This window comes from Furipterus horrens, unplaced genomic scaffold, assembly GCF_987537825.1.
Source record: "Furipterus horrens unplaced genomic scaffold, mFurHor1.1.pri manual_scaffold_6, whole genome shotgun sequence".
Taxonomy (NCBI): domain Eukaryota; kingdom Metazoa; phylum Chordata; class Mammalia; order Chiroptera; family Furipteridae; genus Furipterus; species Furipterus horrens.
In genome coordinates, this window is record NW_028327176.1 from 120,455,683 (window position 1) to 120,469,309 (window position 13,627).

Genomic DNA, 13,627 nt, shown 5'->3' on the forward strand with positions numbered 1-13,627 from the left:
ATTGTCTTTGAAAAACACTTTATTGTCTTTGTGTGATCAAAAAGAATCCTCAGCAGTTGAACAGGTTTCTGTTTAACTGAGGCTCTTAGATGTTTTCGTTTTGATTTATATTAGAGTTTCTAAGTTTCCAGTGTGTGAAAAAATGACTTCAGATGGGCAGCAGAACTTAGAAATTAGTGGATACTTTCAAGAAAGTTGGCAGAAGTTTCACTTTTCCTCTATAGGAAATGTTTTACGTTCTTTGAAAAAAACAATATCCATGAATATTATTCATGATAGTCTATGATGCCAGTTTTGCAATGTTACCTAACAATTTTCTCAATTTAAAAATCATTTTTATAAACTTTCATAACAATGTTTGTTAATGATACTTTGTTAGCTAGTAAAACTAATATTTTTCTAGGTTGAAGACTGAATCTAGTTGAGAATCCTTAACATTTAGAATACATAACGATGGCAATTTATTGCTAATACTTTATTGCTAATTTATTATTTATGCTAACTTGTTATTTTTGCAGCTAAATGTTCTTTATAATGTGAAAGATTCAAAGCCTTCCAGAAGACGAAAATCCATCCAAAATCAAGAAGCCTTTGATTTAGATGTTGCTGTAAAAGATAATAAAGATGATGTCAATCACTTGAATTTGAATGTGTGTACAAGGTTGGTATCTGTTTAAGTTACCACTCCTCCTCTTTCCCCTTAAAAAAAAAAGATTTGAAGATTTAATTATTTGTATTTCTAACTTTATCAATATATAAGGAGTTACATTGAACAAAGATTTCAGCTATGCATTACACTTTATTTTTATTTTATTTTTTATTGTATTTTTTCCATTACCATTTATCACCCCACACTCTCTTGCATTACACTTTATAGATTACAGACTAGAAATATATGAACTGCTAATTATATTTAAGAGTTTCTCATGTGTTCAAAATTATTTGTAAGTTTTCTATGTGTTTATAACAAGTTTAGTAAAACTCAGGTCTAATTGATGAAAACTTGAAATTAACCAATCATATTTAATACACCCAAATTGGTATTTCTTGTTGTTAGTCTTTTTTGTTATACTTTTAACTCAAAACTATTTAGGGGCAGACAAGTTCCATGAAGAGAGTAGTATTTTTTTAGACATAGCAATGTATTTCAGTTTAGAAGGTACTCACCTTGGATAATTAGGCACTTATAGCTTCTGGGAGTATTCAGTAAGGTGATTTGTAAATTCGGTCTGTATCCAAAGCCTCTGAGGATCTTGTTAAGTCGTAAGAAAAAGGGTTCCTGAAGCTGAGCTACCTCCAATGCCCCGGCTTGGTTGGAAACTAGTCTGTCCAGCAGAGGTTTCACGATCACGGCAGAACAAATTTATCCAGGACACTGTATTTTGTCTGGGGGGAAAAAGGAGGTGGCTGTTTCCTCTAGTGGAGAAAGCGCAAGACCTCTGTTCCTCAAGCCTTTTATTGAGAAAGGAATGCATGGGAGATACAAGGTCAAAATTCATAAATCATCAATTAGCTTTTAGGCACCTGAATTCAGTTGACAGTCACAGATTACAGATATCAATATAAAGGGCACAGTGACCAGTCCATGTCAGGGTCTATTAAACATCTTGACGCTACACTGGCATTAGGTGCAATGTTTCATACATTCTTTGCTACAGATTGTTTATAGTTAACTAAGAGATAAGAAAAGCAGAGCAAGCTCTAAAGCATACTATGCATTCTTTAAACCCAATTCCTGTGGGAACCCTTTGAGTGGCCTTTGGTCCTGTCTACCTCAGCCTTCCAGTTTTCTGTTGAGACTTAAAGGCCTCCCGGTGTGGGGTGGGGGTGGGGCAGGTGCTGGCTCCCAAAACCACAAGGAGCGGTTCCCCAAAGGTTCCACCTCAAACCTGCTGACTTTACAGATACAGGGTCTGCGAAGCTGCCTTCCTCAGCTTTCCTGGTCATTCTAACACACAAGCTTGAGAGCAACTCCTTCAGAAAGTTCTTGAATCAAGAGACTGCACAACTGGGAGTGCTGAGCCAGCTGCAGTCAGTGTCTGTACTGTGCGGCTTTTCCATCAGTCACGTTCAGCAGGTGTGGGTTCCCTGCTCTAAAAAGCAGGATTTTCTACCAGCCCCGCTTGATTTGCTCTGTGAAAGGACAATGGGAACTAACTAACTCCCCAATGCTGTGATCCTTTCACATTGGAGTCAAACTCCTTTCCATAACCACGCTGGACTCTTTCTGCTCCAAACAGATAGCTCTTGCCAGCTATTCAGTTTAGAAAAATATTTATTTTAAAGGAGACAAAATGTTGTTGGTGCCCAGGTGCTTTGATCCCCACACTGTGTACAACAGGGTGAGAGAACGATGCTGTGTGATAAAACTTTCCAAGGCTTGTCATTGTCTCAAGGTGGCCAAAGAAAACACCAGATGTGCTCCAAGTATGTGGGAGAACAAAGGGAAGGACTCTCCCTCTTTTTCTAAAACCAGATGAAGAAGAGGTTGCTAAAGACTTGGCTCTGGTTTACTGCTAAGTGGTCAAGTGATGCCTCTCTTTCAGTTCCTGGCTTTCAGCTGGAACCTTTGGGGCTGTCAGCTTTTGAGAAAATGAAAAATGCGATTCAATTTGGAATCACCACTAGAAAACAGAGTTGCCAGCTGAAAGGGCACCTAGGTTGTGCTTGTCATAACCCACAGGCACAAGCCTGCTCTGTGACAGGCATTTCTACTGTCCTTCAGGTGAACACACCGTAATATCATTAGTCCTCATATGGTTGAAAGTTGTAAGAATTTCACACCTGAAAGGAAAGGATTACCTGTTTTACAGTATTCTATAGAGATTTTTGTTTATTTTAATGGAATAGTAATATTTGGAGGAACACTTGGCAGGTTTAATTTTTCTATGACGATAATTTGCCAACAGCTTTTGCTTTTTCTTCCATTCTGTCCTTTTGATTTAGGTTTTTGGGCCCAGAGAGAAGCGGCATGGCCCTCATGGAAGTGAACCTCCTCAGTGGTTTCACTGTGCCTTCAGACGCAATTCCCCTGAGCGAGACAGTGAAGAAAGTGGAGCACGACCATGGGAAACTCAGCCTGTATTTAGATTCTGTAAGTAGTCAGCCTAAGTTCCACAGAGGGCCGTTGACAGAGCTACTATGTATTGTGTTCAGCATCTCTCTTACTTTATGCATGTTTTCTTTAAGTTGTTATTTCAGCTTTTTTTTTTATGGCAACCATATATTTGTTCTCATTAAAAAGACATCATTATAAAATTAGTTTAAAGAGAATTACTAGTAATGATGACCCCAATGAAAAGTCTTGATAACCAAATCGTTATTTTATGCCAGATATAAAATATGTAGGAACTACCGTATTAGAATTTCAAAAATTAAGCTGGTTCTCATTTGAGAACCCCTCCTGCGCCTCAGGGACTTGCTCAGAGTATTTGTTTAAAGGTTAATGATGAAAACTTTAATTACATGTTCTAAAATGCTTTTATGAAGGTTTTAATAAATCCTAAAGGTGTTAATATTCCTGCATTAAAGTTAGTTGCTTAAATCATAGAAAAATATTCTCAAAGGCTTGCTATTGACACGTAATTATTATATAATTTTCATACATACCCTGTTGCTGTATGAAAGTCACTGACCCAAGAATAAAGTGCATAAAATATGTGAGAATAATGTAAGTAAAGAATTCAAGACTATTTGTTATATCTCAAAACCGCTGGTGTATAAGTTTATTCTTTTCTTCTCACATCTAAATGAAATTCATAGGTTAAATTGAAATTGAGTTCTAATTGTTCTTAGGATTTCATGTTACATGGGGGAAATATGTATCTTTTGTATTCCAGTTTTGCCAAGTATGATTCAGAAATATATTGCTTGAGCTATATATCTACTTTTAAAAAGCTAGTTCCTAAATGTTCTCATTGTTTTAAGACTTCAAAAATCACTCTGGTTAAAAACTTGTTAAAATTAATTTAGGGCCTCTAGAATTCTCTTGCTGGTCAGGAATTTTCATATATTAAATACTGCTTGAAAGCCACAGGCCTGATTTGGAACTTGAAAGACAAATTTAAGGTTTTTATTTAATAATGTAATTGATTTTGGAGTTTGTCCTGTACCTGTGATGTTCTTGTTAACAGTTATCTTAATTTGAATATCCACTATGTTTTGACAGGTTTATTTGAATTTTCATTTACTGCTAATTGATACATGATGGAATGTTTGAAGGAATTTATTAATTTCAGATTCCTTAACCAGTCTTGTTTGCCAAATTGGCATAAGCTACTCCTCCTGGAGGCAAGGAGGCTGACCTTTTCTATATCATATCAGTCATTTATTGGTTGTGGGGTACACATACCCACCCTGGGGTTACCTCAGTTACTGGGAGAAGTGGCTCCTGTGACCTGAGGGCAGTTTTCTAGAGAAGGGGGCTCCTGTCAGCTATCAGCAGCAATGAGGGGGGGGGGGCGGGACTATGTACTGCCTGAGGCAGGGCATCTGGGTGGGGCACTAGGCCCAGGAGCAGGCATCCTTGGGCTTGCCGCTTACTTGACCACTCAGTATCTGTCCCTTTCAGTTAGAACAATACCTATCCTGTAAGGAGAGTTTTATGAGTTAAATGAGATAATTTATATTAAGTATTTACTGCAGCATGGGGCATGTAGAAGTGCTACCTAAATGTTAGTTTCTATATCTGTTTCCTAAAATGATAAGAAAAATAAGTATCTTTTAATTTTTCATGAACACACAGTCTGCCACTTTCTTAAAAGTCTTTTGTATTTTTCAAGGTGAATCAAACACAATTTTGTGTTGATATTCCTGCTGTGAGAAACTTTAAAGTTTCAAATACACAAGATGCTTCCGTATCCATAGTGGATTACTATGAACCAAGTAAGTGTGTTTTGAAGTTCCTGTTACTTTAGGAGTTAAGCCAAGCATTCATTCATTCATTTCATTCATTCACTCACTCATTCATTTTTTCAAAGTGGTGATCAACTGGATTGGTTTTATGTTGGGCAGGTATTGTTGGGGGAAATGTAGGAGGTTGGTGAGCAGCAGGTAAAGTTTCCATTTAAATGAAGACAACTGATCATTTGCAAAGGTCACATGATAGCATTTAGCATATGGTATTAAAAAGTGATGCTTTTGCTCATAGTGTTTTAGGTTTTAACTCAAGATTCCAAAATTTACAAAGAAAAATTGACATAGAGAGACCATTTAGGTTTGGCGAACACTTAATTAATCAGGACGGATCTGCATTCTGTCACAGAGCGACTTTTTGTGGCTATGTGACTGCCAAGCTAATGTTTCTACTTGTAATAAGACTTATCCTGAAAAAAACACTCCTGGTGGCTTAGAATCATCAGAATGCATGAGAATCATGAACATTTTTTTTGTGTGTGTGTGTGTTAGGTACTTGTAGAAAATTACACTTTAAAATAAGATGTTGTTCACATCATTAGTAGTGTTTGACAGAGTATATTCATTTAAAATTAAGGTATAGCACCAATTCCCTCTCCTTCTAAATCAACAAGCCAGTTTATTTCCTCTTTTGTATCCTATTGAATTGGAAAGAGCATTTCACCCTGGTTCTTGTGGGACATTTGGGGGAAAACACTGATGATGTATATTTTTTTCTGGTGGAAGGATAGGATGTATTGTGGAGACTCAAGGAGAGTACCTAGTTATCCAATTTTGTTATTTAACCCAGTTGCAAAATTCTCCAATTGATGTTTCTTAGCTATATTGAGAACATTTTAAACATTTAAGAAACAAAAAGATTCAGTGTATGTAAATTTTTTTGTGGAAAACTACTTATTCACGAGGGGTACATTTTAAGATGAACATTTGAGGAAGATCATATTAATAAAAACCTACCAACTCATTTTTGAAAATCCAAACATTAGAAAACATATTTATAACATTAAGAAATTGAAAAATCATGAAGAATATAGAATTTTTAAAAAGTTGTAAAAATTAAAATGATTTGTTTTATAGTGAGTTTATATAGTGTTGTCAGTCCTTTGTATAATTTTTAAAATATTAGCTCATCCAATAAAATTTACCAAAGCTGAATAGTTTTTAGACATTATATGCTCAATGTTTTAAAGCAGGGGTTTTCACCGTTTTTCATCTCATGGCACACATAAACTAATTACTAAAATTCTGCAGCATACCAAAAATATATATTTTTGCTGATCTGATGAAAAATAGGGATAATTTTGTTTCATTCACACTATATGGCTATTGCTGTGTTGGCTGTTGACATTTTTAAATATGACAATTAAGGGAAAAGTGGTCAGTGCATGCTTTAAAAATTCTTGCAGCACAATAGTTGAAAATCGCTATTTTAAAGCATTGAAACTACGCTTTGCATAGAAGAGTTTTCTTCATATATTTGTATTTTTAAATATAGTCCATGGTATATATATTTTTCTTTAAAAAATTAATTTTCAATTATAGTCAGCATATATTACAAATATCTCTTTTTAGTAGTTCTAATGATCAGAATTTTACTTGACTGCCTAGAAAATATCACCCTAAAACAAACCCTTGAGGAGGTGAAACAACCCTCAGTTTAAAATCTTTCCTGTTCCACGATCTCATTGTGCTCGCCATCGGCGCAGGCAGCTGCAGTCTGTTTTCCCTCTTTTGGAGCCGGCCAACTGCTGGTGGTAGATAGATTGGACTGAAAGCATTGTTTCTCTCTTGGATTTGGTTAGCAGTTGGGGCCCCTCTGGAGCATTTCAGTTGTTTCTTGTAAAGAAAAATACAATTATATGGAGAATGGAAAACTCAGAAAAGTGTATTGAAATGCTTTTAAGTTTTGGCAAAGTAAATGTTTCTAAACAAGGGAGACGTGTAAACTGATGTCCGTCTCTGCACAGGGAGACAAGCGGTGAGAAGTTACAACTCCGAAGCTCAGCTGTCCTCTTGTGACCTCTGTGGAGACTCCCACGGCTGCGGTCATTGCGAGAACGGAGTGTCCACCTCCCTTCGTCACTCTTCAGTCATTTTTGTTTTCTGTTTCATGCTTCTCTTCTCTTTGCAACATTGGCTGTGATTCATTTTTTAAGGACTCCATGTAACACATTTCCAGAAGTCGGGTGTGATTGTCTTATTTTCATAATCAAATAGTGCTTCTGACTATTTTGAAAACCAGTTTTTTTTCTTTTTATGAGGTTGGGTGGGATGGTGTACAACAGGACCTAGTATGTATAGCTGCATAGATTTTTTCGTTTGACTTCTGTGTGGAACAAAATCCAGGATTATTGCAGTTGTATATCTTTATTTTTCCCTCTTAAAATATTTTAGGATTTTTTGGGAGGTGTTGTTTTCTCCAGATAAATGTGTTACTTTAGATCCATTATTCTTTTCGTTTTCCAGAAGAAATGAGGTTCCGAAGCATTATTAAACATCAGTCTTTCCTTTAGTATTGATAACCTAAAAATAAAAGGCCAAAGCAAGAGGCATCAGCATTTATTTGAGATCAAGAATAGTTGTTCGGAAAGCACTGATTCAGGCAGAAGCCCAGATAGTGTTTGGATTAGGGATATTTATGAGAAATGGAAGGACAACAATGACATCACTAGAAGAAAGTCACTTCTATTGGTGCAGGTAAGCTAGCATAGTGATGTTAATTCTCAAGAACGTTTTAAATTTTTAGTCTGGTAACCATCAGTCTGGTAGTCATAAGAGCTGCTTTCTTGTTATCCTTGCAGATCCAGTGTTGCTTTAGGCTCGGTTCAAAGGTTATTTTGCCCTTTTTTAACATTCCAAAGGATTGAGGTGTCAGACTTGAAAGGCGGTTCCTCTGGGATGGCATCTCCGACTCCATTTTAAAGTATTAAAGCTGTATTTCCTAGGAATTGGGAGAAAGAAACCAGAATGAGGAGCTTGCCCTCTTCCCTTCCGACGTCCACCTTTAACCTTACTCTCCACCCACCCCACCCCCAGGGGTCTTACTCTACCCTTTGTAATTGGTTATCACATCCCTTTTCTTAGAGTGTAGGTGGTAATTTAAAAACTAAAATAAAATGGTGTTTTTCCACTCCACATGTAACCACATACCACACACCTTTACTTTTCCTCTATTTTCCTCCTGGAGAGAAGAATGAGAGAGGGACTGTTTCACTCTGCTTTGCCGGTTGGGTCCCGCTTGAGGCACGTACAGAAAACCGCCCTGGCCTTGAGCGGGCTGCTCTCCTCACTTCCTCAGCCCCACACTCGGGCTCTGTTCTAGGGGGAGAGTTGGAGCGCATTGCAATATATGCCTTATGTGACTTAGACTAGAAGATCCTAGACCAGGAGGCTTGAGCTATGCTAGTAATGGGGATGATAAGCCAGGGAGATGACAAAATCCTATATAAGTCACAGCGGACCGGCCTCTCTGGTCTGAGAAAGACGCTGAGTTTTGAAGGGGACCAGAGTCTTGACAGGATGGCTGACTGAAGTACTGTAGGCCGTTGCCCCGGGGTCTGAGAAGCTCTTCTGGGTGCGGGTATCTGGGCTCAGGTGTCTGAGCATCAGACTGCCAGCTCTCCAGTGACATCTAATACTTGCTGCGAATCTTTTAAGAACATCCTGAATTTTAAGCACCTGGATCATTGGTTACCATGTATTCTCAAGGATAATATTTATTTATCTGGGTAAAAATTTTAAAGAAAAATTTCTTTCTTTTTCCTTTATTATTCTTCCTTCTTTCTTACTTCCCTTCTTCCTTTCTACTTTCCTTCTAAATATATTAAAATATAGTAGAAATACCAAAAACAAATTAAAGAACTTTTACTAAATCTAAGAAATACTTTAACTTTGCTCCTTAACTCCATTGCATATCACTCAAGTGGACATTGGAAATATTTGCTGTGGGTTCCAAAGAGCCTACATTACATTATTTTCAACTGTTTTAAAAACAAATCTATCAAAAATAAAGTATGCACCTGTATCTTTTAAAAAGAATTTTATTTTTAATGAATTTTAAGAAATTATAGTGGAGTGGATGTTCATGTATTGCTTATGGATATTTTGGATACCCAAGTAGCAATCACCAGCATTCAATATTTTAAATCTTGAAATATCTGTGTGGAAAAAGATCCTCACAGAGTGGCTTATGCAAAGAAAGCAGTTAAATATTAAACAAATAATTTTCAGCCTCATACCCCAGGACTTTCTGAGAAATGAAAGTATCTTATAATGTGTGTGTATGGGGGTGGCGTGAGGGAAGCGGAGGATGTTCTCAAAGATGCCCCTCACCTGCCCTGCCCAGGGAACCTCATGCTGGCCCTCAGTACCTTGTGTTCTTTGGTAAGTAATTTATACTGAACTTCTACTGCAGTATACTAGGAAATACTAGAATGGAATCCTTTTTAGACCATGTTTCCTCGTTTAAAAACCAGGACTCTATCACTTTTTTGTGAAGTACTTCAGATTTCCAGGTGAAAAAATCATCTTGTAACTCATCTCTTTTTATTATAAATTTATTAAAAATGAGGTGGAAGGGGAGAAAGAGGAGAAAGGGTCAGTTAGCTCTGCATCATGGTGCATGGGGCTGTGGCAGAGAGGCCTTGTCCTCTTCTTCCTTCATGTCTTAGAGATCTTGCCTGCTACAAATTGTGGGTTTGGATGAAAAGTGACTAAAAGCCACAGAAATAAGGAGCAAAGAAGGACATGTAGTTGTAAAAATTGATGGTATAGATTACTTTCTTCACATGCTATGAGTAATATTAAAAACTAATTTTACCTGTAAGTTCGCTTATGCTGAAACTCTTCCATTTATAATGCCATCGATTCCATTTATTGTTAGAAACTAAAGTCTCCCCTTTCCCCCCCAATGACTGGGAACCTTATTAAGACACCAGAATATGTCACTTCCAGTTTTGACGGTACAATGGTTCCAGAGACTGAACGTTGGGAAAACTAGTAGCTAAACAATCCAAGAACAGAACAATGCTTTTATATTTGGTTTCACCATCTTGCTACCTTCAGCTATAATTCTGAAAAAAGGTTAAACCTTATTAAAATATTCCAGGTCAATGAAGTGTTTCCTTTTATTGTCCTATTATACTTTATGTTTTCCATATGTTCTAACAGTAATATCTTTGGTTTAGTATCTTGATCATAGTAAAATCTGAGGAGCATTGTGCTAATATAAAATCCAGATATACAGCTATGTTATCTAACAGTTTGTTACTTATATATGCAGTACCATATGCTTCTTGTGGAAATTTTCAGAATTGTAGATAGCGTAATTCTCCCTACTCCCATTCTTTTGAGCCTGGGTTTAGTTATTTTTTAAAGTTATATTTAACCTGAATTTCTGTTTATGTTAAATATAGTTATAAATGGTCTGGTACTATCACACCAGTTATCTTTATTTTGATATCACTTATCTTATTAAACATTTCTGGCCATCCTATGAAATTTTTAAAAAATTGGAGCTATGATCTTTCTTTGTCATTTTAAAAAGAAACTATCTTATTAACCTGTTGGCATGTAATGTGGAGTTATTTGTAACAACCTTTTTATAATTTGATTTATTTTAATACTGATTTCTATAAAACTTGTAAATACCTCCTTGACAAGGTTTCTTAACAGACAAGACAATACATATTTTGACTTTGCCAAGTGGCTGCCATAGGTTCAGGTGCCATTATATATTTATTGTTGGGTGCATCATTTTTCTTTCACGTTGTAAATCTGAGACATTTAATAAGTAAGTGGATTCACTCTTGGTTAAGCTTTAGAACTTTTATACTCTCCATAGAGGTTTCTGTTAAGCATATTCCTCACTTTTCTTTGTTTTCAAATCCCAGTAAAGCATGGCATTAGCAAAACTTAAAAATTTCCTATCTTCTATTCAAACGATATTCATATTAACATTAAATATCTTAAGTTACATTGGGAGTAATTTCAGGTGCAATTATTTTTATCACTACATTGAATAGTGATCCTACTTTGGGAAACTAAATAGTAAATATACATTTTTAATTAAGTCTATCAGTTGGAATAGTAGGCTTGTTTCAAAATTACTTCTAGCCAGTGAATTGTTTTCATGCTCCTTATCAAAAGACAGTGCCACATTATTCATTCCATAAAATGTTGCCATTTGACTTCAGTTGTTATTCTAACACAGGAGGATAGATATTTCCTAAATGATTTCTGAGTTTCTCACGTCAAAGCCTGCTGACATATGTGTGTGTGTGTGTCTTTGTAATAGGGATGCTATTGATATATGTAGCTGCATATTTACAAATAATTCTATCTCATGTCAAGAGGCCACAATTTACCACTCTTCTTCTGCCCAACATATTGAATCAGTGGTAAAGGGTAGTTCTGCATTCCATTTGTAGATATTTGAGATTTATCTTTGAGCTTCACTAAAATATGGCTCTATCTTGGTCCTTCAAGCCTTTATACTTTGGATTTTTAGTAGGGTGCAGTTGATGTGGTAGAGTCAATTTCTTTTGTATATAGGAAGGTTTATAAAAATTTCTCATAAATCCCCTATTTTGAGAAGCTGTTTTGCATATGAGGCAAATATTGTTGAAACATGATTTTCTCAGAAACTAAAGCTTTGTATATTGATCAAGGTAATTCTGAAAGTTTAAATTTTAAATATGTTGTTAATTGTACTCTATTATGTATTCAATAAGAATCACGGTCTATCAATAAAAAAGTTCTTTGTATTTTTGCTTAAATCATGTCTATAGCACATCTTTCCCTAAAGCTGTTTAGTTGTGAGAGATGGGTTGTCTGAGAGTAGGCTAGAGTAGGCATTGTGTGAGAAGAGTTTGACATGAGTGAGCTGAAAGAAACTTGATTATGAACCACCTTCACCTCCCTCCGTATTCCTTGCTTTTGGTGTTGGAGTGGGGTCTGTGGAGAGAGAGTGGTATAAACAAATAAAAAATGTGAGGTGAGAACTCACTCAACTCGGTATATTATATAGAAATAAAGAATGCACAGCTTGTGTACATAGAAAAATGGAGACACAGATGGCTGCATCTGAAAAGTAATAAATACTTCAGGTACAATTTCGTGATTTCTATGCAGTTTTTTTTCATCATTTTTAATTGTTTTTCTATTACAGTTGTCCCACTTTTTCCCCCATTGCTTCCCCCTCACCCCGACCACCCCTTCTCTCACAGTCAATCCCCACCCTGAGTCCATGTCCATGGGTCATTTATACTAGTTCCTTGTCTAGACTCTTCCACTACCTACCTTCCATCTCTCCCTCACACCTTGTCATTGTTAGTCTGCCTCTTGTTTACATTCCTCTGGTTTAATTTTGCTTGTTTGTTTGTGTTGTTCATTAATTTCCTGTATTAGGTGAGATCATATGGTATTTGTCTTTTGTTGCCTGGCTTATTTCGCTAAGCATAATCCTCTAGTTCCATCCATGTTGTCTCAATGGTAGGAATTCTTTCTTTCTTTCAGGTGCGTAGTATTCCATTGTGTAAATGTACCACTGTTTTTTGATCCACTCATCTACAGATGGGCACTTAGGTTGTGTCCAGCACTTGGCTATTGTAAATAGTGCTGCTATGAACATAGGGGTGCATAGGTTCTTTTAAATTTGTGTTTCAGGATTCTTCGGCTATAATTCTAGCAATGGAATTGCTGGATCAAAAGGCAGTTCCATTTTAGTTTTTTGAGGAAATTCCAAACTGTTTTCCATAGTGGCTGCACCAGTCCGGATTCCTACCAACAGTGCACTAGGGTTCCCTTTTCTCCACATCCTCGCCAGCACAAGTTGTTTGTTGATTTGTTGATGGTGGCCATTCTGACGGCTGTGATGTGGTATCTCATTGTGGTTTTTATTTGCATCTTTCTGATGGCTACTGATGTTGAGCATTCTTTCATATGCCTATGGATCCTCTATATATCCTCTTTGGAGAAGTGTTTCTTCAGGTCCTTTGCCCATTTTTTAAATTGGGTTGTCTGTCTTCTTGGTGTTGAGTTGTATAAGTTCTTCATATATTTTGGAGATCAATCCCTTGTCTGAGGTGTTATTGACAAATATGTTTTCTCATATGATTGGTTCCCTTTTCATCCTGCTGATGTTTTCTTTTGTTGAGCAGAAACTCTTTAGTTTGATATAGACCTATTTGTTTATTCTTCCCTTTATTTCCCTTGACTTAGGAGATATATTGGTGAAAATATTGCCATGTGGGATATCTGAAATTTTCCTGCCTATGTTTTCCTCTAGGACTTTTATGGTGTCATGGCTTACATTTAAGTCTTTGATCCATCTTGAGTTTATTCTGGTGTGTGGTGTAAGTTGGTGGTCTAGTTTCATTTTTTTTGCATGTCCCTGTTCAGTTCTCCCAGCACCATTTGTTAAAGAGGCTCTTTTCATTCCATTTTATGTTCCTTCCCCCTTGGTCAAGTATTAGTTGACCATATAGACCTGGGTTTATTTCTGGGCTCTTTATTCTCTTCCATTGATCTATATGTCTGTTCTTATGCCAGTATCAGACTGTTTTGATTACAGTGGCCTTGTAGTATAGTTCAATATCAGGTATTGTGATTCCTCCTATTGTGTTATTCTGCCTAAGATTGCTGTAGCTATTTGGGGCCTTTTTGGTTCCATATAAATTTTGAAGTATTTGTTCTAGGTCTGTGAAATATGTCA

General features: G+C 36.4%; 1 protein-coding gene across 1 annotated transcript in view; it reads left to right on the plus strand.

Annotated features, from left to right (window-relative positions):
* Positions 1-8,061, plus strand: part of CD109 (CD109 molecule) — a 133,986-nt gene extending 125,925 nt beyond the window's left edge. Inside the window, exons 30-33 of the mRNA XM_090282669.1 lie at positions 519-661; positions 2,947-3,094; positions 4,782-4,884; positions 6,882-8,061. Of these exons, the coding sequence (XP_090138795.1) occupies positions 519-661; positions 2,947-3,094; positions 4,782-4,884; positions 6,882-7,057 (570 nt within the window). The 3' untranslated portion in view covers positions 7,058-8,061. The remainder of the gene's footprint in view (positions 1-518; positions 662-2,946; positions 3,095-4,781; positions 4,885-6,881) is intronic.
* Positions 8,062-13,627: the final 5,566 nt, after the last annotated feature.